The following is a 27160-nucleotide window of genomic DNA, read 5'->3' as shown; positions in this document are numbered from 1 at the left end:
ACTAGTAGTATTTCTACATCTAATATCTATACTACCATTACCACTAGTAGCATTTCTACCTCTAAAATCTCTACTACTACCATTACCACTAGTAGCATTTCTACCTCTAATATCCCTACTACTAGCATTACCACTAATATCTCTACTACTACAACTATAACTAACTTACCATTACATCAGTACTACAACTACCATCATCATTACTACTACAATACCACCATCATTAAACTACTACTGTTACCATCACCCCTACTACCCGTAACACTACTATTTGGAATAATAATCACAACAACAATAATAATAATAATAACAATAATAAGTTAAAGCTTACTATGCAGTGTCCCTCAGGCTATGGCAAGCAAATACATATTTGGCTGCAAGAGGAGCCCATGAGTATTTTAGTTTTTCCTCTGGGTTTAATATGTAGTGATGTATCTCTTGGTGAGGAATATTTCTGGAGGAGAAAGTGCATCTCTGTCTCTACCTCCCCTGTCGTGTAGTGACCACATAGACGCTCCTCTTTGGGTTACCATGTGGTTTTGTGTCTGCTGGTTTCTAATTGCCAGTTGGTGGTCACTCAGTCTGTACTTGGTAAAGATCTGTCTCTGCTTCGTATCTCTGACAGAGTAGAGAATCAGCCATTTCATATTCTCTGTTTAGGGACAGATAGCAATTTATTCGGCTTTGAGATTGTGTTTAGTTTTTCCAATGTTGTAAATATGAGTCCTTTGATTGGTTCAGGATTTAGTTAATTTGAATTCTGTCTTTTGAAGCAGGGTTAGGTCCAACACCAGCTGACTGAGAGGGCTCGTTTCTGGGCTCAGCTCTTGGGTTGGAAGTGATTTAAATTGGAGACTTGAATGTGGACTTGAATTTAGGACGAGACAAAAAATGCATTATCTTTTTTGTATTTTCATTACCAATGGAAGCGGTCTAATTCTGGTGTATTTCTTTGGACTTGTCTTTGGACTCTCTTTCTCTCCCTCCCTTTCTCTCTCTTTCTCTCCCTCTGTCTCTTTCTCTCTCTCTCTCTCTCTCTCTCTCTCTCTCTCTCTCTCTCTCTCTCTGTCTCTCTTTTCTCTGTCTCCCTCTCTTTTCTCTCTCCCTCTCCCTCTCTCTCCCCCTCTTTTGTCTGTTTGTTCTATGTGTTTCTGAACCAGATGCCTGCCTGCCTGCCTGCCTGCCTGCCTGCCTGCCTGCCTGCCTGTCTGTCTGTCTGTCTGTCTGTCTGTCTGTCTGTCTGTGTCGTACTGAAGGGAAGAATGACAACACCTCTCACACCTGGATCATCCGACCCATCCCACTAATTACCTAGCCAGAGTTCTACCACTACACACACACACACACACACACACACACACACACACACACACACACACACACACACACACACACACACACACACACACACACACACACACACACACACACACACACACACACACACACACACACACACACACACACAGTCTTGTACAGCTAACCTTGTGGGGACATACAATTCAGTCCCATTCAAAATCCTATTTTCCTTAACCCCTAACCCCAAACCTAACCCTAATCCTAACCCGTACTCTTACCCTAACCCTAACCTTAACCCAAAAACCTAAACTTTATCCTAACCCTAAACCTAACCCTAGCTCCTAACCCTAACCCTACAACTAACCCTAGCTCCTATATAGTTCACTACTTCTGACCAGGGTGGTCTTTAGGACTCTGGTAAATAGGGAATAGAGTGACCTCCCGGGTGGCGCAGTGGTCTAGGGCACTGCATCGCAGAGCTAGCTGCGCCACCAGAGTCTCTGGGTTCGCGCCCAGGCTCTGTCGCAGCCGGCCGCAACCGGGAGGTCCGTGGGGCGACGCACAATTGGCATAGCGTCATCCGGGTTAGGGAGGGTTTGGCCGGTAGGGATATCCTTGTCTCAGTATGTAAAATGTAATAAAATCTATGCACTCTACTGTAAGTCGCTCTGGATAAGAGCGTCTGCTAAATGACTAAAATGTTTTTAAAAAAAAGTAAAATGTTTTTAACTACAGTCTTGATGCAACCACTCAAAGTGTAAACATTGGTGTGTGTGTGTGTGTGTGTGTGTGTGTGTGTGTGTGTGTGTGTGTGTGTGTGTGTGTGTGTGTGTGTGTGTGTGTGTGTGTAGCCATTGTTTGGACTGTGCAGTTTCAGAAGTGGTTCTCATTCATTCAGATTCCCTGTCTGGTCACTTGGGTCGGTGCAACCGGTTGAATAAGCAGCTGATTTATAGTCCAGAGCTCAAACAAAAGGCCCTGCTGATAAATCACTGTTACCATCGCTGGCTTGGGAACCTGAAGAACTGCGCTCTCTCTCTCTCTCTCTCTCTCTCTCTCTCTCTCTCTCTCTCTCTCTCTCTCTCTCTCTCTGGGCTGTTTTTAAAAGCATGTAGTAATGGCTGCTTTCCTCCCATTGTTACCTTCCCTCTAGTAAACGCCATGTTTATTCTTCTCTCCCTGCTCCACTAGTGACTATGGGCTGTGTCCCATATGGCACCCTATTCTCTATATAGTGCACTACTGTTGACCAGGGTCCATAATCCCCACAGTCCCCCGGGTCAAAAGTAGTGCACTATATAGGTAATAGGGTGCCATTTGGGATGAGACCATAGCCTGCTCAGAGAGAGACGTTTTGGTTTCCCTCAGAGCCAGACTGGGCCTGCTAATGGAGGTGGGAAGGGGCATCCAGACCATAGCAGTTAGAGAGGGGAAGAACAGAACAATGAAGGTCTTGTAGGAGAGCTGTCTACCAACAACACACTCTGTTACAGTCACTCTCTGAGATGATGGTGGGGCTGAAATACCAAACAAATCATTTCAACAATGTGACACATCTCAATTCTGGACTGTCGTACGAGGGGGGGTTGGATTGGAATTTTGGGGGCGGTGAAATTGCTCTGAGAATGTTGACTGACTCAAACCAGCTGTTGTGATCTGACAGACAGTTGCATATCTCAGTTTGATAAACACCTGTAACTGTAAATAAACTGTCTGCATAGTGAACTCTCTCTAACGGCCTTTCTAGATTCACCCCTGTGTATACAGTGTTGGGATGTGTCCCAAATGGAATCCTATTCCCTATATACTGTAGTGCACTACCTATATACTGTAGTGCCCTATGTAAGCCCTGGTCAAAAGTAGTGCACTAAATAGGGTGCCCTTTGGGAGGCAGCCCTGTTGTTTCTGTGCCGGACTTTCCCTGGCAGTGAGTTCTATCTGTGTGGCTGTCAGTGGAAGAGCCTGGAGTGTTCCACTGTTCCATTCCACTGTTCCAGTCCACTGTTGTGTTCTATTGTGGAAGGGAAGGAGCGTTCCAACCGACAGGCAGCAGTTTGGCCTTGGTGATGTCACAGTGGCCCCGTGGCTGACTGGACACAGGTCAGAGGTCAGAGGCTGAATGGTGAATAACATGTCTACCAGTCCTGTCATGAGGGTTATCCTCAATGTGTCCCAAATGGAATCATATTCTCTATATAGTGCACTACGTTTGACCCGGGCCCATAGGGCACTTTATAGGGACTAGGGTGCCATTTGAGACACTACCTATGTCTACTAGAGCAGGTCATCCTCATTGAGACAAACAACAATCCTCTAGTACCAGAGAGATCGTATTGTGTCTTTATACACCCTGTCCTCTGGTCATGTGGCTGACTTTACCGTGACAAGTCAACACTACTGAGCTGTTACAGGTCCCTGGTGTTACAGGTCCCTGGTGTTACAGGTCCCTGGTGTTGCAGGTCCCTGGTGTTACAGGTCCTTGGTGTTACAGGTCGCTGGTGTTACAGGTTCATGGTGTTACAGGGGCAGGTGTAGTTAGCAGCACTGACATTACAATGTCATGTCAACACTACTGAGCTGTTACAGGTCGCTGGTGTTACAGGTCCCTGGTGTTACAGGTCCCTGGTGTTACAGGTCCTTGGTGTTACAGGTCGCTGGTGTTACAGGTCCATGGTGTTACAGGGTCAGGTGTAGTTAGCAGCACTGACATTACAATGTCATGTCAACACTACTGAGCTGTTACAGGTCGCTGGTGTTACAGGTCCCTGGTGTTACAGGTCCCTGGTGTTACAGGGTCAGGTGTAGTTAGCAGCACTGACATTACAATGTCATGTCAACACTACTGAGCTGTTACAGGTCGCTGGTGTTACAGGTCCCTGAGCTGTTACAGGTCCCTGGTGTTACAGGGTCAGGTGTAGTTAGCAGCACTGACATTACAATGTCATGTCAACACTACTGAGCTGTTACAGGTCCCTGCTGTTACAGGTCCCTGGTGTTACAGGTCCCTGATGTTACAGGTCCATGGTGTTACAGGTCCCTGGTGTTACAGGGTCAGGTTCAGTTAGTAGCACTGACGTTATTGTTGCTAGTGGGTTAGGTTACATTATACCATTACATCCCCTGGCTCCTCATTAGGGAAAAGCCATTACGCTACAGACACAATGCTGACCGGGATGACCAGGGCAGATGACCAGGGTAGAGAGAGACTGGACTTTCCAGGCCGGGGGTTTGTGTCCGCTCTCCTCTGTCCATGACGTCACCCGTCCAGATGTTTCCCCTGTCTCTAATGGAAAGGCCATCACGTAGGATGTGTCCTGCGACCTACTGACTTCCTGGAGAGTTAGAGGGTGTGTGTGTGTGTGTCACAGCTCTGAGGTCCCACAACCCAAACAGAAACATGACAGGGACACTCTCTCTGTTATGCTGTTATACGGGTTGTTCCACAAAATGAATGCCTTTTGCGTCCCTTTGTTATTTAAAGTAGATATTGTGCACAAATATTGCATTTTTAAAAGCCTGTTATATTAAATGAAGTTCCCTTCATTATACTGTAGACCACATGGATAATTCTATAAATCGGATTTTTATATATAAATAAAGACCTTTTAAAGCATTCCCTCTGTGACTTCTAGGAAGATCTTCACCTCATTATATTGTTCCTTTGACAAAGTCATTTCTGGAAATGATTAGGTATTTCTTGTGAAAGAGGGATTCATTTAAGGTTAAAAAAAAGGTTAAAAAGATTAGGTGAACTGAACATTTTAATATGGTGAAACTACTCCTTTAAAAAACAACCCTGTTAGGTGAACTGAACATTTAATATGGTGAAACTACTCCTTTAAAAAACAACCCTGTTAGGTGAACTGAACATTTAATATGGTGAAACTACTACTAGTCAATCATAGTGTAAAAGCAGGTGAACTGGTTCTACTGTTTCAGTCAATATTCTGGTGTTCTGTGGTGGAACATTGAGTGGGTTGAGCGTAAATCAAATCAATACAACACTGAGCAGGTTGAGCGTAAATCAAATCAAATACAATTTTATTTGTCATATGCGCTGAATGCAGTTCAAGAAATAGAGTTAAGAAAATATTTACTAAATAAACTAAAGTTAAAAATAAAATTAAATAACACAATAAAATAACAATAACAAGGCTATATACAGGGAGTACCGGTACCGAGTCAATGTGCGGGGGTACAGGTTAGTCGAGGTCATTTGTACATGTAGGTAGGGGTAAAGTGACTATCCATAGATAATAAACAGTAAGTAGCAGCAGTGTAAAAACAAAGGAGTGGGGTGTCAGTGTAAATAGTTCGGGGGCCATTTGATTCATTGTTCAGCAGTCTTATGGCTTGGGGGTAGAATCTGTTAAGGAGCCTTTTGGACCTAGACTTACGAACAGTCTATGACTTGGGTGACTGGAGTCTTTGACAATTTTTTGGGCCTTCCTCTGACACCGCCTAGTATATAGGTCCTGGATGGCAGGACGCTTGCCCCCAGTGATGTACTGGGCCCCTCTGTAGCTCCTTACGGTCAGATACCGAGCAGTTGCCATACCAGGCGGTGATGGAACCGGTCAGGATGCTCTCGATGGTGCAACTGTAGAACTTTTTGAGGTTCTGGGGACCCATGCCAAACGTTTTCAGTCTCCTGAGGGGGAAAAGGTGTTGTCATGACCTCTTCAAGACTTGTCTTGTCTTGGTGTGTTTGGACCATGATAGTTTGTTGGTGATGTGGACACCAAGGAACTGTAAACTCTCGACCCGCTCCACTACAGCCCTGTCGATGTGAACGGGGGCGAGTCTGGCTCTCCGTTTCCTGTAGTCCACGATCAGCTCCTTTGTCTTGCTCACGTTGAGGGAGAGGTTGTTATCCTGGCACCACACTGCCAGGTCTCTGACCTCCTTCCTATAGGCTGTCTCATTGTTGTTGGTGATTAGGCCTAGCACTGTTGTGTCGTCAGCAAACTTAATGATGGTGTTGGAGTCGTGCTTGGCCACACAGTCGAGGGAGGTGTTTAGTCCCAAGGTCCTTAGCTTACTGATGAGCTTTCTGGGCACTATGGTGTTGAACGCTGAGCTGTAGTCAATGAACAGCATTCTCACATATGTGTTCCTTTTGTCCAGGTGGGAAAGTGCACAGTGTGGAGTGCGATTGAGATTGCGTCGTCTGTGGATCTGTTGGGGCGGTATGTGAATTGGAGTGGGTCTAGGGTTTCTGGGATGAAGGTGTTGATGTGAGTCATGACCAGCCTTCCAAAGCACTTCATGGCTACCAAATCAAATCAAATTAAATTGGTCACCTACACATGGTTAGCAGATGTTAATGCGAGTGTAGCAAAATGCTTGTGGAAATTCTACAGACGTGAGCGCTACGGGGTGGTAGTCATTTAGGCAGTTTACCTTCGCTTTCTTGGGCACAGGGACGATAGTGGTCTGTTAAAAACATGTAGGTGTTACAGACTCAGTCAGGGAGAGGTTGAAAATGTCAGTGAAGACTCTTGCCAGTTGGTCTGCGCACGCTTTGAGTACACGTCCTGGTCATCCATCTGGCCCCGCGGCTTTGTGAACGTTGACCTGTTTAAAGGTCTTGCTCACATCGGCTACGGAGAGCGTGATCACACAGTCGTCCGGACCAGCTGGTGCTCTCGTGCATGCTTCAGTGTTTTTTTTAATTTTTATTATTATTATTTATTTTTTTTAACCCATTTTCTCCCCAATTTTCGTGGTATCCAATCGCTAGTAATTACTACCTTGTCTCATCGCTACAACTCCCGTACGGGCTCGGGAGAGACGAAGGTCGAAAGCCATGCGTCCTCCGAAGCACAACCCAACCAGCCGTACTGCTTCTTAACACAGCGCGCCTCCAACCCGGAAGCCAGCCGCACCAATGTGTCGGAGGAAACACCGTGTACCTGGCCCCCTTGGCTGGCGCGCACTGCGCCCGTCCCGCCACAGGAGTCGCTGGAGCGCGATGAGACAAGGATATCCCTACCGGCCAAACCCTCCCTACCCCGGACGACGCTATGCCAATTGTGCGTCGCCCCACGGACCTCCCGGTCGCGGCCGGCTGCGACAGAGCCTGGGCGCGAACCCAGAGACTCTGGTGGCGCAGTTAGCACTGCGATGCAGTGCCCTAGACCACTGCGCCACCCAGGAGGCCATGCTTCAGTGTTGCTTGCCTCGAAGCGAGCATAAAAAGCATTTAGCTAATCTGGTAGGCTCGTGTCACTGGGCAGCTCGCGGCTGGGTTTCCCTTTGTATTCCATAATAGTTTGCAAGTCCTGCCACATCCGACAAGCATCAGAGCCGGTGTAGTAGGATTCCATCTTAGTCCTGTATTGACGCTTTGCCTGTTTGATGGTTTGTCTGATTGCGGGATTTATTATAAGCGTGTCATGATAAGGTCAGTGATGACAATATCTCACAGTGCTGTGCCAAAGTGTTTTCACTGTGGGTGTGCACTGTGGGTGTGCGCTGTGGGTATACACGTTATATAAGAAGTCTTTATGCTGAATGTTGGCCTCAAGCAAGGAACACTTTTCATACGTACAGTAGCTTAGATAAAACCTGCCAATGTCTGCACATGTTCATTACCAACGGGTGATCTATGAGCTTCATCATTACACCATGAAGGGGACAGGTGAAATAACTATATTTGTAAAAAATCTCTCTGTTTCTCCCTCTCTCTCTCTCTCTCTCTCTCTCTCTCTCTCTCTCTCTCTTTCCCTCTCTCTCTCTCTCTCTCTCTCTCTCTCTCTCTCTCTCTCTCTCCCTCTCTCTCTCTCTCTCTTTCCCTCTCTCTCTCTCCCTCTCTCTCTCTCTCTCTCTCTCTCTCTCTCTTTCCCTCTCTCTCTCTCTCTCTCTCTCTCTCTCTCTCTCTCTCTCTCTCTTCTCTCTCTCTCTCTCTCTCTCTCTCTCTCTCTCTCTCTCTCTCTCTCTTTCCCTCTCTCTCTATCGCTCTCTCTTTCTTTTCCCCCCTCTCTCTTTAGCCATGTGACATCCATTTGACATCCGTGGACAATCTAATATACCTCTCTCCTCCTCCTCTCCTCCTCTCCTCTGCCCAGGCAGGACTGTATCTAATCCACCTCTCTCCTCCTCTCCTCTGCCCCTACAGGATTCTGAGTCCCTGGACAGTTGTATCCAGAGCACCCTGTCTGCGCTGTACCCTCCATTCAGTGCCACTGCGTCCACCGTCCTGTGGCAGCTGTTCAGCGTGGTGGAGAGGCAGTACCGTGGGGACGGACTGCGATGCCTCATCGACTTCTTACTTCCTGCCAAGAGGATCCTGCAGAGAATCCAACAAGAGACTTGTGTGAGTGGAGGGGAGGGATGGCGAGAGGGAAGGAGGGAGGAAAGGAGAAAGAGAGAGAGAGAGAGAAAAGAGAGAGAGAAAAAGAGAGAGAGACCGAGAGAGATAGTACTCTACAAAGCAACAGAGTTCAGGAAGGTTTGAAGTGAATATGAATGCTTTGGAAACGTAACACAGGCAGCTTCCCTTTCCTGTGGAACTATTGGAGCCGTGGAGAGAGATGCTCTATGTGAACCTTGATCTCTCCTGGCTTTAGTCTCACTGAAGAGACATCATGGGGCTATAAGGCTGAGAAAAGACAGAGAGGAAGGAAATAAACTGAACCTAAAGATCAACTATAAAGTGGAGCAGACAGACAGAGACTATAAAGTCTGGCCAAAAGACTCCCATCATGGTTACTATTACTATTTTAATCAGATCTAATCTAAACACTAATACACACCATTATAGACACCATTACAACACAGAACACTAATACACACCATTATAGACACCATTACAACACAGAACACTAATACACACCATTATAGACACCATTACAACACAGAACACTAATACACACCATTATAGACACCATTGCAACACAGAACACTAATACACACCATTATAGACACCATTACAACACAGAACACTAATACACACCATTATAGACACCATTACAACACAGAACACCAATACACACCATTATAGACACCATTACAACACAGAACACTAATACACACCATTATAGACACCATTACAACACAGAACACTAATACACACCATTATAGACACCATTACAACACAGAACATTAATACACACCATTATAGACACCATTACAACACTGTGATGAGAACAGAACACTAATACACACCATTATAGACACCATTACAACACAGTGATGAGAACAGAACACTAATACACACCATTATAGACACCATTACAACACTGTGATGAGAACAGAACACTAATACACACCATTATAGACACCATTACAACACAGTGATGAGAACAGAACACTAATACACACCATTATAGACACCATTACAACACTGTGATGAGAACAGAACACTAATACACACCATTATAGACACCATTACAACACTGTGATGAGAACAGAACACTAATACACACCATTATAGACACCATTACAACACAGAACACTAATACACACCATTATAGACACCATTACAACACAGAACACTAATACACACCATTATAGACACCATTACAACACAGAACACTAATACACACCATTATAGACACCATTACAACACAGAACACTAATACACACCATTATAGACACCATTACAACACAGAACACTAATACACACCATTATAGACACCATTACAACACAGAACACTAATACACACCATTATAGACACCATTACAACACAGAACACCAATACACACCATTATAGACACCATTACAACACAGAACACTAATACACACCATTATAGACACCATTACAACACAGAACACTAATACACACCATTATAGACACCATTACAACACAGAACACTAATACACACCATTATAGACACCATTACAACACAGAACAATAATACACACCATTATAGACACCATTACAACACAGAACATTAATACACACCATTATAGACACCATTACAACACTGTGATGAGAACAGAACACTAATACACACCATTATAGACACCATTACAACACTGTGATGAGAACAGAACACTAATACACACCATTATAGACACCATTACAACACTGTGATGAGAACAGAACACTAATACACACCATTATAGACACCATTACAACACTGTGATGAGAACAGAACACTAATACACACCATTATAGACACCATTACAACACAGAACACTAATACACACCATTATAGACACCATTACAACACAGAACACTAATACACACCATTATAGACACCATTACAACACAGAACACCAATACACACCATTATAGACACCATTACAACACAGTGATGAGAACAGAACACTAATACACACCATTATAGACACCATTACAACACAGAACACTAATACACACCATTATAGACACCATTACAACACAGAACACTAATACACACCATTATAGACACCATTACAACACAGAACACCAATACACACCATTATAGACACCATTACAACACAGAACACTAATACACACCATTATAGACACCATTACAACACAGTGATGAGAACAGAACACTAATACACACCATTATAGACACCATTACAACACAGAACACTAATACACACCATTATAGACACCATTACAACACAGAACACTAATACACACCATTATAGACACCATTACAACACTGTGATGAGAACAGAACACTAATACACACCATTATAGACACCATTACAACACTGTGATGAGAACAGAACACTAATACACACCATTATAGACACCATTACAACACTGTGATGAGAACAGAACACTAATACACACCATTATAGACACCATTACAACACTGTGATGAGAACAGAACACTAATACACACCATTATAGACACCATTACAACACAGAACACTAATACACACCCTTATAGACACCATTACAACACAGAACACTAATACAATAATACACTAATACACTAAAACAACCAGCTACAGCTGAAGCATTTCCTAATCTGGGAAGGAGAGAGAGAGAGAGAAAGAGAGAGAGAGAGAAAGAGAGAGAGAAAGAGAGAGAGAGAGAGAGAGAGAGAGAGAGAGAGAGAGAGAGAGAGGAGAGAGAGAGAGATGAGGGAGAGAGAGAGGGAGAGAGAGAGAGAGAGAGAGAGGGAAAGAGAGAGAGAGAGAGAGAGAGAGAGAGAGGAGTGTGAAATATCTCTGCTGAGAGGGTGAGGGGGAGCAACAGAGTGAGACAGAATGGATCATTGTTCATAGAAATCAGACAGAAAGCCATGCAGCCATTCTGCTCTGGAGCCATACACACAGAAACACAGAGACAACTCTGGAATGAGACAGAGGTTGAGCCCCAAATCGCACCTTATTGCCTATATAATGCACTACCAGGTCAAAAGTAGTGTACTATATGGGGAACAGGATGTCATTTGGGACGCCCTCCTGCTCTGAATAGAGACCGAAACAGAGAGGAAACTGTGGTCTGCCTGAGAGCCACCATCCCTGGGCTCAGGGCTCCAGGTTGTCATCTAATCCTGGCTCTCCCAGCAGCTTTAATTGCTGTGGGTTAGAGAGGGCTCCATGTCTCCATGACCAAAGGCCCCGAAACCCTATTCCTCTGTATTCATCTGCTGTGATTACACTGTGATGGAGAGCCTGATAGCCACACAGCCTATTCCTCTGTATTCATCTGCTGTGATTACACTGTGATGGAGAGCCTCACAGCCACACAACCTATTCCTCTGTATTCATCTGCTGTGATTACACTGTGATGGAGAGCCTCACAGCCACACAGCCTATTCCTCTGTATTCATCTGCTGTGATTACACTGTGATGGAGAGCCTGATAGCCACACAGCCTATTCCTCTGTATTCATCTGCTGTGATTACACTGTGATGGAGAGCCTGATAGCCACACAGCCTATTCCTCTGTATTCATCTGCTGTGATTACACTGTGATGGAGAGCCTCACAGCCACACAGCCTATTCCTCTGTATTCATCTGCTGTGATTACACTGTGATGGAGAGCCTCACAGCCACACAGCCTATTCCTCTGTATTCATCTGCTGTGATTACACTGTGATGGAGAGCCTGATAGCCACACAGCCTATTCCTCTGTATTGGAGAGCCTGATAGCCACACAGCCTATTCCTCTGTAGTCATCTGCTGTGATTACACTGTGATGGAGAGCCTCATAGCCACACAGCCTATTCCTCTGTATTCATCTGCTGTGATTACACTATGATGGATAGCCTGATAGCCACACAGCCTATTCCTCTGTATTGGAGAGCCTCATAGCCACACAGCGTTAGTTTTATCTCGCTATCTAAGCCTGGCTAGCCGCTGAGAAAAACTCCCCGTGTGTGAGAGGCTTGGTGTCAACAGCAATATGATCAGTCGCCAGGCAACGCTGGCTTTTTCAATGCTTTTCCTTCACTTTTACAGCAGTTAAGCCAATGGGAAATAGACAAAAAAATGGCACACTATTCCCTATTTAGTGCACTACTTTTGACCATAGGGCTCTGGTCAAAAGTAGTTCACTGTACAATATAGTGCCATTTGGGACACTGAGTACTGTTTGTCTACTTTTAACAGCTCTTTGTATGACAGTGTCATGGTTTAGAGTTTGGGTTGTGGTTGCTTAGTAACCGGGCCTGAACGGGCAGGTTTCGCGAGCCTCCAGGATCCCGAGGAATCAGCTCATTGGAATGACGTTGAAAAGAGAACGATGATTCACTCAAGTGCTATGAAAAGAGGGTGCCTCTCTCTATAAAAGTGGAATGTATGTTTGAGCCATTTACAGGGCATTTGGACAGTATTCAGACCTCGTGACTTTTTCCACATTTGGTTACGTTACAGACTTATTCTAAAATTGATTAAATAAAATCCTCATCAATCTGCAAGCAATACCATAATGACAAAGCCAAAAACAGATTTTGAGAAATTTTTGCTAATTTATAAAAAATAAAAAACATTCAATGTTCAAATCCTGTCGCTGCAGGATTCTTTTGCTGTGACAAATTAAGAGCTTACATCTGTGAATTGTATGTATGTGTATATCAGATATCTTATTTACATAAGTATTCAGACCCTTTGTTATGAGACTCGAAATTGATCTCAGGTGCGTCCTGTTTCCATTGATCATCCTTGAGATGTATCAATGAGTTGATTGGAGTCCACCTGTGGTAAATTCTATTGATTGGACATGATTTGGAAAGACACACACCTGTCTATATAAGGTCCCACAGTTGACAGAACACAGCTCCAGAGTTCCTCTGAGAACCTTCCAGAAGGACAACCCTCTCTGCAGCACTCCACCAATGAAGCCTTTATGGTAGATTGGCCAGACGGAAGCCACTCCTCAGTAAAAGGCACATGACAGCCCGCTTGGAATTTGCCAAAGGACTCTGACCATGAGAAACAAGATAGATTCTCTGGTCTGATGAAGCCAACATTGAACTCTTTGGCTGAATACCAAGCGTCACGTCTGGAGGAAACCAGTCACCATCCCTATGGTTAAGCATGGTGGTGACAGCATCATGCTGTGGGGATGTTTTTCAGCGGCAGAGGCTGGCAGACTAGTCAGGAACAAGGGAAAGATGAACGGAGCCAAGTACAGAGAGATCCTTGTTGAAAACCTGCTCCAGAGCGCTCAGGAGCTGAGACTGGGGCGAAGATTCACCTTCCAACAGTACAACGACCCTAAGCACACAGCCAAGACAACGCAGGAGTGGCTTCGGGAAAAGTCTCTGAATGTCCTTGAGTGGTCCTGCCAGAGCCCAGACTTGAACCCGATCGAACATCTCTGGAGACACCTGAAAATAGCTGTACAGCGACGCTCCCCATCTAACCTGACAGAGCTTGAGGGGATCTGCAGAGAAGAATGGGAGAAACTCCCCAAATACAGGTGTGCCAAGCTTGTACCATCATACCCAAGAAGACTTGAGGCTGTAATTTCTGCCAATGGTGTTTCAACAAAGTAATGAGTAAAAAAAAAAAAATGTTGAAAAGGTCAAGGGGTCTGAATAATTTCCAAATTAACTTCTATACACTCTTTACATTATACCTGTAAGAGCCTCTAAAACGCGTCAGGGATACTGTATAACACTGAGGATATTTTGCTGTGGGGAGTCGCTGTCTGTTTTATGTGTTGTCCATCTCTCTATGCCTGGTGCAGCACTGTGGTTTCACACTGCTCCAGTCTCTCTAATCTGTTGTCCATCTCTCTATGCCTGGTGCAGCACTGTGGTTTCACACTGCTCCAGTCTCTCTAATCTGTTGTCCATCTCTCTATACCTGGTGCAGCTCTGTGGTTTCACACTACTCCAGTCTCTCTAATTTGTTGTCCATTTCTCTATACCTGGTGCAGCACTGTGGTTTCACACTGCTCCAGTCTCTCTAATCTGTTGTCCATCTCTCTATACCTGGTGCAGCACTGTGGTTTCACACTGCTCCAGTCTCTCTAATCTGTTGTCCATCTCTCTATACCTGGTGCAGCACTGTGGTTTCACACTGCTCCAGTCTCTCTAATCTGTTGTCCATCTCTCTGTACCTGGGGCAGCACTGTGGTTTCACACTGCTCCAGTCTCTCTAATCTGTTGTCCATCTCTCTATACCTGGTGCAGCACTGTGGTTTCACACTGCTCCAGTCTCTCTAATCTACAGATGTAGGGTCAACATTTGATCACTCTTTTGTTGCTGATAATTTTCCTGATTTACCTAAAGTTACTGAAAAACCCACACTAACACATGGTTATATTAACAGTATTGCAATTTAAATGTAACCTACTTTTGGCCAGCTAATAGCCTAACCACCGATCAAGCAACATTATGGACTAAATGTTCAAATCCTGTTGCTTACGGATTCTTTTACTGTGACAAATTAAGAGCTTACATCTGTGAAGTGTATGTATGTGTATATCAGAGGGGTTGGATACAGCAGAAGACACATTTCAGTCTGGTATGGGTTAATAAAGTATTGTCTTCCTCTACAGGTGCGTTTCCACGGCCGGCTGTTCTATCATGAGGGTTGGCCCTTCTGCATCAACGAGAAGGTGGTCTTGCAGCTCGCCCCGCTCCATAAGGTCCGTCTGAAGCAGGGGGACTTCTACCTACAGGTGGTTCCTCTGGGCCGCAAGGCTGCCAAGCTGGTCATAAAATGTCTGTCGGCCAGCGGCCAGGCCATCGCAGAGATCCCCGTCCCAGAGAGCATGTACGGCAGCGTCTTCACCGCTGACTTCCTGCAGAATGTGACGCGCGAGCGCAACCTCCACCCGCTGCAGAACTGGTTGCTCACCACCGGCACCGTCGTGTACCGGACGCCGTGGAAGAACGTGGTGAATCCTCTGTTCGTCAGCAGCACGACAGACGCCATCATGCAGACGCGGGGCGACAGCACGGGCTTCCGTGGTCAGCTCAGCGCCTGCAGTACCAGTGGATCCACGGGGACCCTGGACTCCCATCGCAGCTCCCACGAATCACTACACTCCCAGGGGGCAGACTCTACCTTCTCAGAGCCTGCTATCCTGAGCAGGCGGGTCCATGTAATGGACCCCAGCAGCACTAGTAGCTCGTCCCAACAGGATCCCAACCCAGGACTTCACCGGATGGAGAACCACAACCAGAACCATAGCCTGAGAGCAGCTCCTGACTCTCACTCCTGCAGCCCACAGACAGGGAGGCTGGCTGGGGAGGGTGGTGGTGGTCCGGGGAAGGGCCAGTGGGAGGGGGAGGAGGGCCAGGGTGGGACCAGAGAGAGGACCAGGACCCTGTCGTTCAGCACCGACCTCAGTAACCCCAACCCGCGCCGCCCCCGCCACGCCAGGGACTCTGTGTCCTTCGAGACCCGGAGACTGTTCCGTAAATCCTACATGGAGGCCCTGCAGAACCCCATGAACCTGGGCTCTAGCTCTGAGTCCATCCTGGAGGAAGGACCAGAGCACAGTCCTGCATGCCCAGGTCTCAGCCCACTCAGCCCCAGAGAGGATGCCTCATCTCCAGCTTCAACCCCTGGTAGCAGCCCCTCCACCCCCACCACCCAGAGAGACCAGGGGCCCCGTGGGCTCAGGCTAGGGGGGACCAGGGCATGGCTGGGTGGGGACCCCGACTCCCCCCGACTCTCTCCCAGCACACCTCTCCTGTACCTCCAGAGGGGTCTGAGGAACGCTGGGGCCCTGGAGACCCGGGCTGAGAGGCGCTCCAAGTCTCTAGAGAGGACTAACAAGGCGGCCCAGGTCAAAGGGCACCGGGCGCGCTCCTCCTCCGGGGGCTCGGCCAGCAGTGGAGTATTCTCACCAAAGAAGCTGATGAACGGATACGCCCTGCGCTTCGGACGGCTGGACCTGGAGGCTGCCTTCTCCAGCTCAGACAGGAGGAGCAGTGTTAGAGAGGAGACAGGTAGAAAAACCTGATTAGTATAACATGTGACTGATTAGTATAACATGTGACTGATTAGTATAACATGTGACTGATTAGAATAACATGTGACTGATTAGAATAGCATGTGACTGATTAGAATAGCATGTGACTGATTAGTATAACATGTGACTGATTAGAATAACATGTGACTGATTAGAATAGCATGTGACTGATTAGTATAACATGTGACTGATTAGTATAACATGTGACTGATTAGTATAACATGTGACTGATTAGAATAACATGTGACTGATTAGAATAACATGTGCCTGATTAGTATAACATGTGACAGATTAGAATAACATGTGACTGATTAGAATAACATGTGACTGTTTAGAATAACATGTGACTGATTAGTATAACATGTGACTGATTAGAATAACATGTGACTGATTAGAAAAACATGTGACTGATTAGTATAACATGTGACTGATTAGTATAACATGTGACTGATTAGTATAACATGTGACTGATTAGAATAACATGTGACTGATTAGAATAACATGTGACTGATTAGTATAACATGTGACTGATTTGAATAACATGTGACTGATTAGTATAACATGTGACTGATTTGAATAACATGTGACTGATTAGTATAACATGTGACTGATTAGTATAACATGTGACTGATTTGAATAACATGTGACTGATTAGTATAACATGTGACTGATTAGTATAACATGTGACTGATTAGTATAACATGTGACTGATTAGTATAACATGTGACTGATTAGTATAACATGTGACTGATTAGTATAACATGTAGGGTTTGTCCCACATGGCACCAAAAAGTCTCATAGGCCCGCATGGACTGAATATTATTTTAAAGTCTTTGTCAAGGGTATTATTTTAAACACTGCAGGAGTCTGGTATATAATGATCCCACATGGGCTGTATAGACCAAGGTTAAGGGTTTGACTCCTGGAGTCTGGTATATAATGATTCCACATGGGCTGTATAGACCAAGGTTATGGGTTTGACTCCTGGAGTCTGGTATATAATGATCCCACACGGGCTGTATAGACCAAGGTTATGGGTTTGACTACTGGAGTCTGGTATATAATGATTCCACATGGGCTGTATAGACCAAGGTTAAGGGTTTGACTCCTGTAGTCTGGTATATAATGATTCCACATGGGCTGTATAGACCAAGGTTATGGGTTTGACTCCTGTAGTCTGGTATATAATGATCCCACATGGGCTGTATAGACCAAGGTTATGGGTTTGACTCCTGGAGTCTGGTATATAATGATCCCACACGGGCTGTATAGACCAAGGTTATGGGTTTGACTACTGGAGTCTGGTATATAATGATTCCACATGGGCTGTATAGACCAAGGTTAAGGGTTTGACTCCTGGAGTCTGGTATATAATGATCCCACATGGGCTGTATAGACCAAGGTTAAGGGTTTGACTCCTGGAGTCTGGTATATAATGATCCCACATGGGCTGTATAGACCAAGGTTAAGGGTTTGACTCCTGGAGTCTGGTACAAGTATTCAGACCCCTTGACTTTTTCCACATTTACAGCTTTAATCTAAAATGTATATATTTTTAATCCTTGTCAATCTACACGCAATGCCCCACAACGACAAAGCAAAAACACGTTTTTAGAACATTTCACAAATGTATTTCTAAATAAAAAGTATTCAGACCCTTTACTCAGTACTTTGTTGAAGCACCTTTGGCAGCGATTACAGCCTCGAGTCTTCTTGGGTATGACGCTACAAGCTTGGCACACCTGTATTTGGGGAGTTTCTCGCATTCTTCTCTGCATGTGCAAAAAAAAAAAATCTAAAAACTTGTGTTTGCTTTGTCATTATGGGGTATTGTATGTAGACTGATGTAGAAAAAGTCAAGGGGTCTGAATACTTTCCGAAGGCATCTGTATGTAATGATCCCACATGGGCTGTATAGACCAAGGTTATGGGTTTGACTCCTGGAGTCTGGTATGTAGTGATCCACATGGGCTGTATAGACCAAGGTTATGGGTTTGACTTCTGCTTGGGCTATTTATATGTATTGATTGAAATAGGAGTGAGGTCAGGTATACTGATAGCTCAGTTGGTTGGAGCTAGACCTTTGTCAAAGGTAAAAGTCCATTCAGTGGGCAAAACTGGTTAAATTATCATATCAACCAGTTTTTCCTTTGAAAAGACATATTTTCTACCAGTTTTTCCTTTGAAAACACACCATTTCTACCAGTTTTCATGTTGGTTTAAGAATGTAACATCAACAAAAGCAGTAAAAGTCTTAACATGACAGCTATGTGTTGTGAGAGTGCGTTGGTGATTAGATTTCTCAACCCAAGCGTCGTCTTCAGTTTGGACAAACACTTTCCCTGCCATTGTGTTCAACAGAGATCATAACAGCAGCTCTCTCTCACTGTATCAAATGGCCTCCGGGCTTGAAAACACACTTTGTTTCCAGACAGGTTGTATGTCGTGGTTTCAGTGGGTAATTATGACCTGCAGTAATAGGGATCTGACAGAGGGTTACAGGCCTGTGTTTGTCTGGACTGTTGATATGAGGAGACAGCTTGTAGTTCTCATGTGCTGATTGTTTTGGGTGGTGGAGGGGGAGGGGGTTGTGTATGTGTGTGTGTATATGCGCTTTGACATGTTACGTGACAGGTATGGCCCATCCCTGGAACAGACGTGGTGTTGGACACACACTGTTCTGTTGTTCTGTGCAGGGCAGTGCAGAAGAGTTGCTTTGTGAAAGTGTCATCCAGGGAATCATTCTGTTTTATTTAGCACGGCCTCTTCCGGGTATTGAAATGTGGAAAGTGTGTGAGTTGATTTAAAGGGATACGTTTGGATGTTGGCAATGAGGCCCTTTATCTACTTCCCCAGAGTCAGATGAACTGGTGAATACCATTTGTATATTTCTATGTTCAATGAAGTTAGAGGTCGTTTTGTGAGCCAATGCTAACTAGCATTAGCGCAATGGCTGGAAGTCTATGTGTATCTGCTAACGCTAGTTAGCGCAACTACCTCTAACTTCCTTATTGCCAAAATCCTGAAGAGTCCCTTAAACCCCGTGAAATGACACAGACTCGGCAGTTCAGTTGATTTTAACCTCGTGAAATGACACAGACTCAGCAGTTCAGTTGATTTAACCCCGTGAAATGACGCAGACTCAGCAGTTCAGTTGATTTAACCCCGTGAAATGACGCAGACTCAGCAGTTCAGTTGATTTAACCCCGTGAAATGACACAGACTCAGCAGTTCAGTTGATTTTAACCCCGTGAAATGACGCAGACTCAGCAGTTCAGTTGATTTAACCCCGTGAAATGACACAGACTAAGCAGTTCAGTTGATTTAACCCCGTGAAATGACACAGACTCAGCAGTCCAGTTGATTTTAACCCCGTGAAATGACACAGACTCAGCAGTTCAGTTGATTTAACCCCGTGAAATGACACAGACTCAGCAGTTCCGCCCAGGGATGGTAGGTTTTCCCTGATTGGAAAAAGATAAGACCATGACCATGTGCCCTGAAAAGGAAAATCTCTTGGCCTTCTAGATGATAACTACGGCCCAATGAGACATATTATTCCAGAACCCATAACTGTATTTAGTACAACTTCCCCACAATGTCAGTATCTCCCTCAACAATGAGGGGTTTCTGCCTGCCATGACCTCATGGCAGAGCAATACAAAAGTAGCAAGCTGAAGCCCATTTTTCCACACTGAAAACCCAGCTCCACTGAAAACCTAGTCTCTGAAAACATAGTCACTGAAAAACTAGAACCACTGAAAACCTAGAACCACTGAAAACATAGCGCCACTGAAAACCCAGCGCCACTGAAAACATAGCGCCACTGAAAACATAGCGCCACTGAAAACATAGTGCCACTGAAAACCCAGCGCCACTGAAAACCCAGCGCCACTGAAAACCCAGCGCCACTGAAAATATAGTGCCACTGAAAACCTAGCGCCACTGAAAACCCAGCGCCACTGAAAACCTAGTGCCACTGAAAACCCAGCGCCACTGAAAACCTAGCGCCACTGAAAACCCAGCACCACTGAAAACATAGCGCCACTGAAAACCTAGAGCCCATTGAGACCTTGGTGGACAGGAAACCTCACACACACACACACGCACACGCACACGCACGCACGCACGCACACACACACACACACACACACACACACACACACACACACACACACACACACACACACACACACACACACACACACACACACACACACACACACACACACACACACACACACACACACACACACACAGAGACACACACACAGACACACACAGACAGAGACACACACACAGACACACACAGACAGTGACATGACATGGCCTTCCAGTGAATGTGGGACTGGGCTTTGCTCGACTCTGGTCCCAGACAGATGAGTTGCCTCCTGTACAATAGCTTTCATTGTGCCCCCCTTCTCCACTGGGGCTGAATGCAGAGGAAAACCCCTTAACCTGTCCTCATGTAAGGTCCATTCACCTGAGTAACATGAGAACCAGTGAACCAACACTGACTTTTTTCAGGACTTTATTCTGAAAACAAAACCATCCCTCACTTTGAGAAGGGATGGAATTACCCTCATCCACCATGTGAGATGGTAATGGCTGTGGTGGCCATTGCTTCATTCATGTCCCTCTTGTGATTTCAATGCTTTGTACACTCAGTGTATATGTAGGGAATAGGGTGCCATTTGGGATGCATCCCAGTCCAGACCGTTTCGTTCTCCGACAGACAGAAATGTGTGGTTGAAAAATGTGGGACCAGGTCCTGGCTGCATTGATGGCTTAGAACGGTGTTAAATGCTGTATACAACCCAGGCTTACACTGGGTACAATGCAGGAGAGGCTTTGCTCTACATTTATAACTTCCTGACAAAACAAAGCAATGTAGGAAGTTTGTTGCAAACAGAATTGCTGGCCGCACAGCCACAGCCAGTCACACAGGAAGTACATTTAGTGTCTGAGGACAAAAGGGGGCTAGGCTGGGAAGGGAGAGGGTAAGCTGGGAGGGGAGGGGTTATGATGGGAGGGGACAGGCTGGGAGGGGAGGGGACAGACTGGGAGGGGAGGGGTTATGATGGGAGGGGACAGGCTGGGAAGGGAGAGGCTAAGCTGGGAGGGGAGGGGTTATGATGGGAGGGGACAGGCTGGGAGGGGAGGGGACAGGCTGGGAGGGGAGGGGTTATGATGGGAGGGGACAGGCTGGGAAGGGAGAGGCTAAGCTGGGAGGGGAGGGGTTATGATGGGAGGGGACAGGCTGGGAGGGGAGGGGACAGGCTGGGAGGGGAGGGGTTATGATGGGAGGGGACAGGCTGGGAAGGGAGAGGCTAAGCTGGGAGGGGAGGGGTTATGATGGGAGGGGACAGGCTGGGAGGGGTGGGGTTATGATGGGAGGGGACAGGCTTGGAGGGGATGGGTTATGATGGGAGGGGACAGGCTGGTAGGGGAGGGGACAGGCTGGGAGGAGAGGGGTTATGATGGGAGGGGACAGGCTGGGAGGGGAGGGGTTATGATGGGAGGGGACAGGCTGGGAGGGGAGGGGTTATGATGGGAGGGGACAGGCTGGGAGGGGAGGGGTTATGATGGGAGGAGACAGGCTGGGAGGGGACAGGCTGGGAGGGGAGGGGTTATGATGGGAGGGGACAGGCTGGGAGGGGAGAAGCTGGGAAGGGAGGGGAGAGGCTGGGCTGGGAGGAGATAGGCTCGGAGGGGGGGCTAGGCTCGGAGGGGAGGCTGGGAGGGGAGATGCTTGGAGGGACTGGGAGGGGAGGGGACAGGCTGGGATGGAAGAAGCTGGGAGGGGAGGGCTATGCTGGGAAGGGAGGGGCTAGGCTGGGAGGAGATAGGCTCGGAGGGGAGGGGCTAGGCTCGGAGGGGAGGGGCTAGGCTCGGAAGGGCTGGGTGGGGAGAGGCTGGGAGGGGAGGGGACAGGACAACACAAGAGAATCTATACATTCTCTGTCTTCACACATTGACAACTTTGAAGGCGTATGAACAATGGCTTTTATGGTCAGGTTTTTATGTCCGGGCGTGGCCATATCCTTTGTTGCTTTACTTTCTACCAGGTATTAGATGACCCTGTGGAGGCTGCTGAGGGGAGGACGGCTCATAATAATGGCTGGAATGGAGTGTAATGAAGTGTAATGGCTGGAATGGAGTGTAATGGCTGGAATGGAGGGAACACATTCTGTGTTTGATGCCATTCCATTCACTCCATTCCGGCCATTATTATGAGCCGTCCTCCCCTCTGCAGCCTCCTCTGCCTGAGTGGTAGGCTACCATCTTGAAGAGGACTATTCACAATTGAAACCATGAAAAACATTAAAATACCATTTGAACCCATTTGGTCTGGGCTGTGTATGTTGAGTGTGAGAGCTGCCAGCCTCGTAGCCAGCCCCAGCCAGAGGGATAGGAGAATGGGAGAACGTGTGTAAGCTATAACAGGGGTTGGTACCAGTTGGGAACGTCAGGAGCAACATTCCTGTTAGTGGGGCGTTGGGAGTCTGTCTGTGATCCAGAGTTTTATTTTGTAGTAGCTGACAGACCTGGGTTCAATAGTATTTGAAACAATTTCACATATTTTAGCTGGGCTGGACTGAGTTTTCCTGATGCAAGGGAACCCGTAGAATAGTCCCCGCCCATCTGGCACTCCAGGCAGACTAAAGGAAATGCTAAAAGTATTTGAAAGATTTCAGTTAGTATTTGAACCCAGGCCTGGTATCAGTGAGTCAGACGGAACACCTGGTCTCTGCAGTGACTCAGTCTGGAAGAGCAGTCCCTGATTATACACCCCCCTCTCTATTTCGCTTTCTCTCTCTCCCTCTCTCTCTATCTCTCTCTCTCTATCTCTCTCCTCTCTCTCTATCTATCTATCTCTCTCCCTCTCTCTCTCTCCCTCTCTCTCTCCCTCTCTCTCTCTCCCTCTCCCTCTCTCTCCCTCTCTCTCCTCCTTCTCTCTCTCTCGGTCCCTCCCTCCTTCCTTCGTTCCTTCCCTCATTCCCTCCCTTCCTTCCCTCATTCCCCTCTCTTCCTTCCCTCCCTCCCTCTGCTATCTATCTATCCCTGTAGGTGTTTTTCTCTTTTCGGGTTGATTCCTAATTAAAGTAGGTTGAATGATGTTTATAGTGGTTTTAGGTTTATGATGTAAGAGATGTCCACATTGAGGTGAAATGATGACCTCTTTCTGTGGTCATTCTGTGGAACAGTAAATAGAGTGATTATAATGAATCGTTATTCAGACAGGGGTTTTATTCCACAGCTTGAACAATAGACACTAACATCAGCACAGGTGCTGAAATGATACCATTTTTAACAATAGTATACTATCTGAAATGATACCATTTTTAACAGCATACTGTCTGAAATGATTCCATTTTAACAGTAGCATACTGTCTGAAATGATACCATTTTAACAGCAGCATACTGTCTGAAATGATACCATTTTAACAGTAGCATACTGTCTGAAATGATACCATTTTAACAGCAGCGTACTGTCTGAAATGATTCCATTTTTAACAGCATACTGTCTGAAATGATTCCATTTTAACAGTAGCATACTGTCTGAAATGATTCCATTTTAACAGTAGCATACTGTCTGAAATGATACCATTTTAACAGTAGCATACTGTCTGAAATGATACCATTTTAACAGCAGCGTACTGTCTGAAATGATTTCATTTTTAACAGCATACTGTCTGAAATGATACCATTTTTAACAGCATACTGTCTGAAATGATTCCATTTTAACAGTAGCATACTGTCTGAAATGATACCATTTTAACAGCAGCATACTGTCTGAAATGATACCATTTTAACAGTAGAATACTGTCTGAAATGATACCATTTTTAACAGTAGCATACTGTCTGAAATGATACCATTTTTAACAGTAGAATACTGTCTGAAGTGATACATTTTTTGTCTTGGTTCTCTTTAGTGAGCCATGAAGGTGGCACCAGCACTAACCCCAGGCGGCACAGTCAGGATGGAGCACAGTCACAACATCACACCCCCAAACATTCTAATGAAGTCCTCATCCAGCTGGCCCCAGCCCCAGGATCAGGGTCACCTCCTAACTGTCACCTCCCCAGCCTGGTGTCAGAGGTCAACCCCGAACTACTGGCCTCTGGGGCCATCATCTTACCTGGTAGGTGACGCACGCACGCACGCACGCACGCACGCACGCACGCACGCACACACACACACACACACACACACACACACACACACACACACACACACACACACACTGACCTCTGGAGCCATCATCTTAAATGGTAGGTGACACACACACACTGGCCTCTGGGGCCATCATACTGTATGAAGTGTTTACTCCCATGTGACATATGAAGTGTTTACTCCCATGTGACATATGAAGTGTTTACTGCCATGTGACATATGAAGTGTTTACTCCCATGTGACATATGAAGTGTTTACTCCCATGTGACATATGAAGTGTTTACTCCCATGTGACATATGAAGTGTTTACTCCCATGTGACATATGAAGTGTTTACTCCCATGTGACATATGAAGTGTTTACTGCCATGTGACATATGAAGTGTTTACTCCCATGTGACATATGAAGTGTTTACTGCCATGTGACATATGAAGTGTTTACTGCCATGTGACATATGTAGTGTTTACTGCCATGTGACATATGAAGCTTGGGCCGCATGTTTTCAGTAGGAGTGGGAATGTTCTATGTAGAATAATAGGAGCCTATTAAATGACTTAGACTGGATCAGATGTGGGTAAGAGGAGATGCCATCCTGAACTAAAGCGGTATGTTGAGCTGTGCTGTGGGGCCTGGGATGACGACAAACACTTAACAACAGACAGGTCACTTTCTCTACATCCCAAATAGCAACCTACAGTTTTCCCTTTGTAGTGCACTACTTTTGAACAGGGCCCATAGGATTTTGGTCAAAATGTAGCGCACTACTTTATATAGAGATTATGGTAGCATTTTGGAAGCACTCATAGTGTCTACTTGACTATGAGTGAGCGCTGACCCCCCCCCCCCCCCCTCTCTCTCTCCTCCAGGTAACAGAGACCTCAGCGGGCGGGCGGTGCTGCAGGTGTGCACGCGGGGGAGGGTGTGGGCTGGGGAGAGCTGCACGGCCAAAGACCTCACCTGTCTCCTGGGTTACTACTATTCAACGCTCCGGTCAGTCAGTCAACCAGCCAGCCGCTCAGGTTTCATCTGTTGAAACCCCATCCAGGCTTTAGTTATTGGATGGGGTTCCTTTTAAGGGGGCATTCTGGGATTCAAACAAATAACAAACCAGATACCCCAACACGTTTTGGTAAACAGCTGAGAAATGGGTCTGGAGAAATGTAACCACTCTCATAACGGGGCTATATATATATATATATATAATTTTTTATTTTACCCTTATTTTACCAGGTCATTTGACTGAAAACACATTCTGATTTACAGCAACGACCTGTGGAATAGTTACAGGGGAGAGGAGGGATGACTCAAGGACGAATCATTCACAAGATCACCCTGATGGGTTTTGTTTCTGGTTTCAGGAGCGAGAGGCGGGACCAAGGCCTTACGGTGCTAGTGGACACCAGGAGACAGCAGCCCAGTCCGGCTCTGTTCTCATCTCTGTCTGAACTCCAGGTGAGAGCTTTCTAATGACAATAATACTGGCTGCATCCCGAATGGAACCCTCTTCTATCTACAGTGTAGTGCACTACTTTTGACCATAGGACCCATAGGGCTCTGGTCAAAAGTAGTGCACTATAATATAGAGAGTAACATGCTATTTGGGACTCAATCATCTCTTCCTGAACTCCAGGAATGAGCTTTCAACGGAAAATAACATGTCATCACCACCACGTCCCACATGAACTATCCCCAGGCTGTTTCTTTACGTCCTCCTGATTCTTAACAAGGTTTCCATGGTGTTAAGAAATGTTCTTTCACTGTCACTATACTCTAGTATAGTACTGTAGTAATGGTATAGTATAGTACTGCAGTAATGATCTGGAACAGTACTATAGCAATGCTCTAGTATAGTACTATAGTAATGTTCTAGTGTTCTAGTATAGTACTGCAGTAATGCTATAGCATAGTACTATAGTAATGTTCTAGTATAGTACTATGGTAATGTTCCAGTATGGTGATATAGTAATGTTCCAGTACAGTACTATTAGTACTGCTATAGTATAGTACTATAGTAATGTTATAGTATAGTACTATAGCAATGTTCTAGTATATCACTATAGCAATGTTCTAGTATGGTGCTATAGTAATGTTATAGTATAGTACTATAGTAATGTTATAGTGCAATAGTAATATTATACTAATAGCATAGTACTGTGGCAATGTTCTAGTGTAGTGCCATAGTACTGTTCTAGTATAGTACTATAGTAATATAATAGTATAGTGCCGTAGTAATGTTTTAGTATAGTACTATAGAAATGTTCTAGTATAGTACCTTAGTAATGTTCTAATGTTCTAGTATAGTACTGTAGTAATGCTTTAATGGTCTAGTACAATACTATAGTAACATTCTA

General features: G+C 45.6%; 1 protein-coding gene across 2 annotated transcripts in view; it reads left to right on the top strand.

Annotated features, from left to right (window-relative positions):
• zgc:158766 (uncharacterized protein LOC100009641 homolog) overlaps positions 1–27160 on the top strand; it is an 81932-nt gene that overhangs the window by 8410 nt on the left and 46362 nt on the right. For both annotated transcript variants that reach the window (XM_055903092.1, XM_055903091.1), the window contains exons 2-6: positions 8420–8617; positions 15207–16608; positions 24569–24778; positions 25676–25799; positions 26168–26261. In XM_055903092.1, coding sequence (XP_055759067.1) covers positions 8420–8617; positions 15207–16608; positions 24569–24778; positions 25676–25799; positions 26168–26261 — 2028 coding nt within the window. The remainder of the gene's footprint in view (positions 1–8419; positions 8618–15206; positions 16609–24568; positions 24779–25675; positions 25800–26167; positions 26262–27160) is intronic.

The sequence above is a fragment of the Salvelinus fontinalis genome, chromosome 38, assembly GCF_029448725.1.
Source record: "Salvelinus fontinalis isolate EN_2023a chromosome 38, ASM2944872v1, whole genome shotgun sequence".
Classification (NCBI taxonomy): domain Eukaryota; kingdom Metazoa; phylum Chordata; class Actinopteri; order Salmoniformes; family Salmonidae; genus Salvelinus; species Salvelinus fontinalis.
Note: the sequence above shows the minus strand (reverse complement) of the source record. Positions and strands in the feature narration are given on the sequence as shown.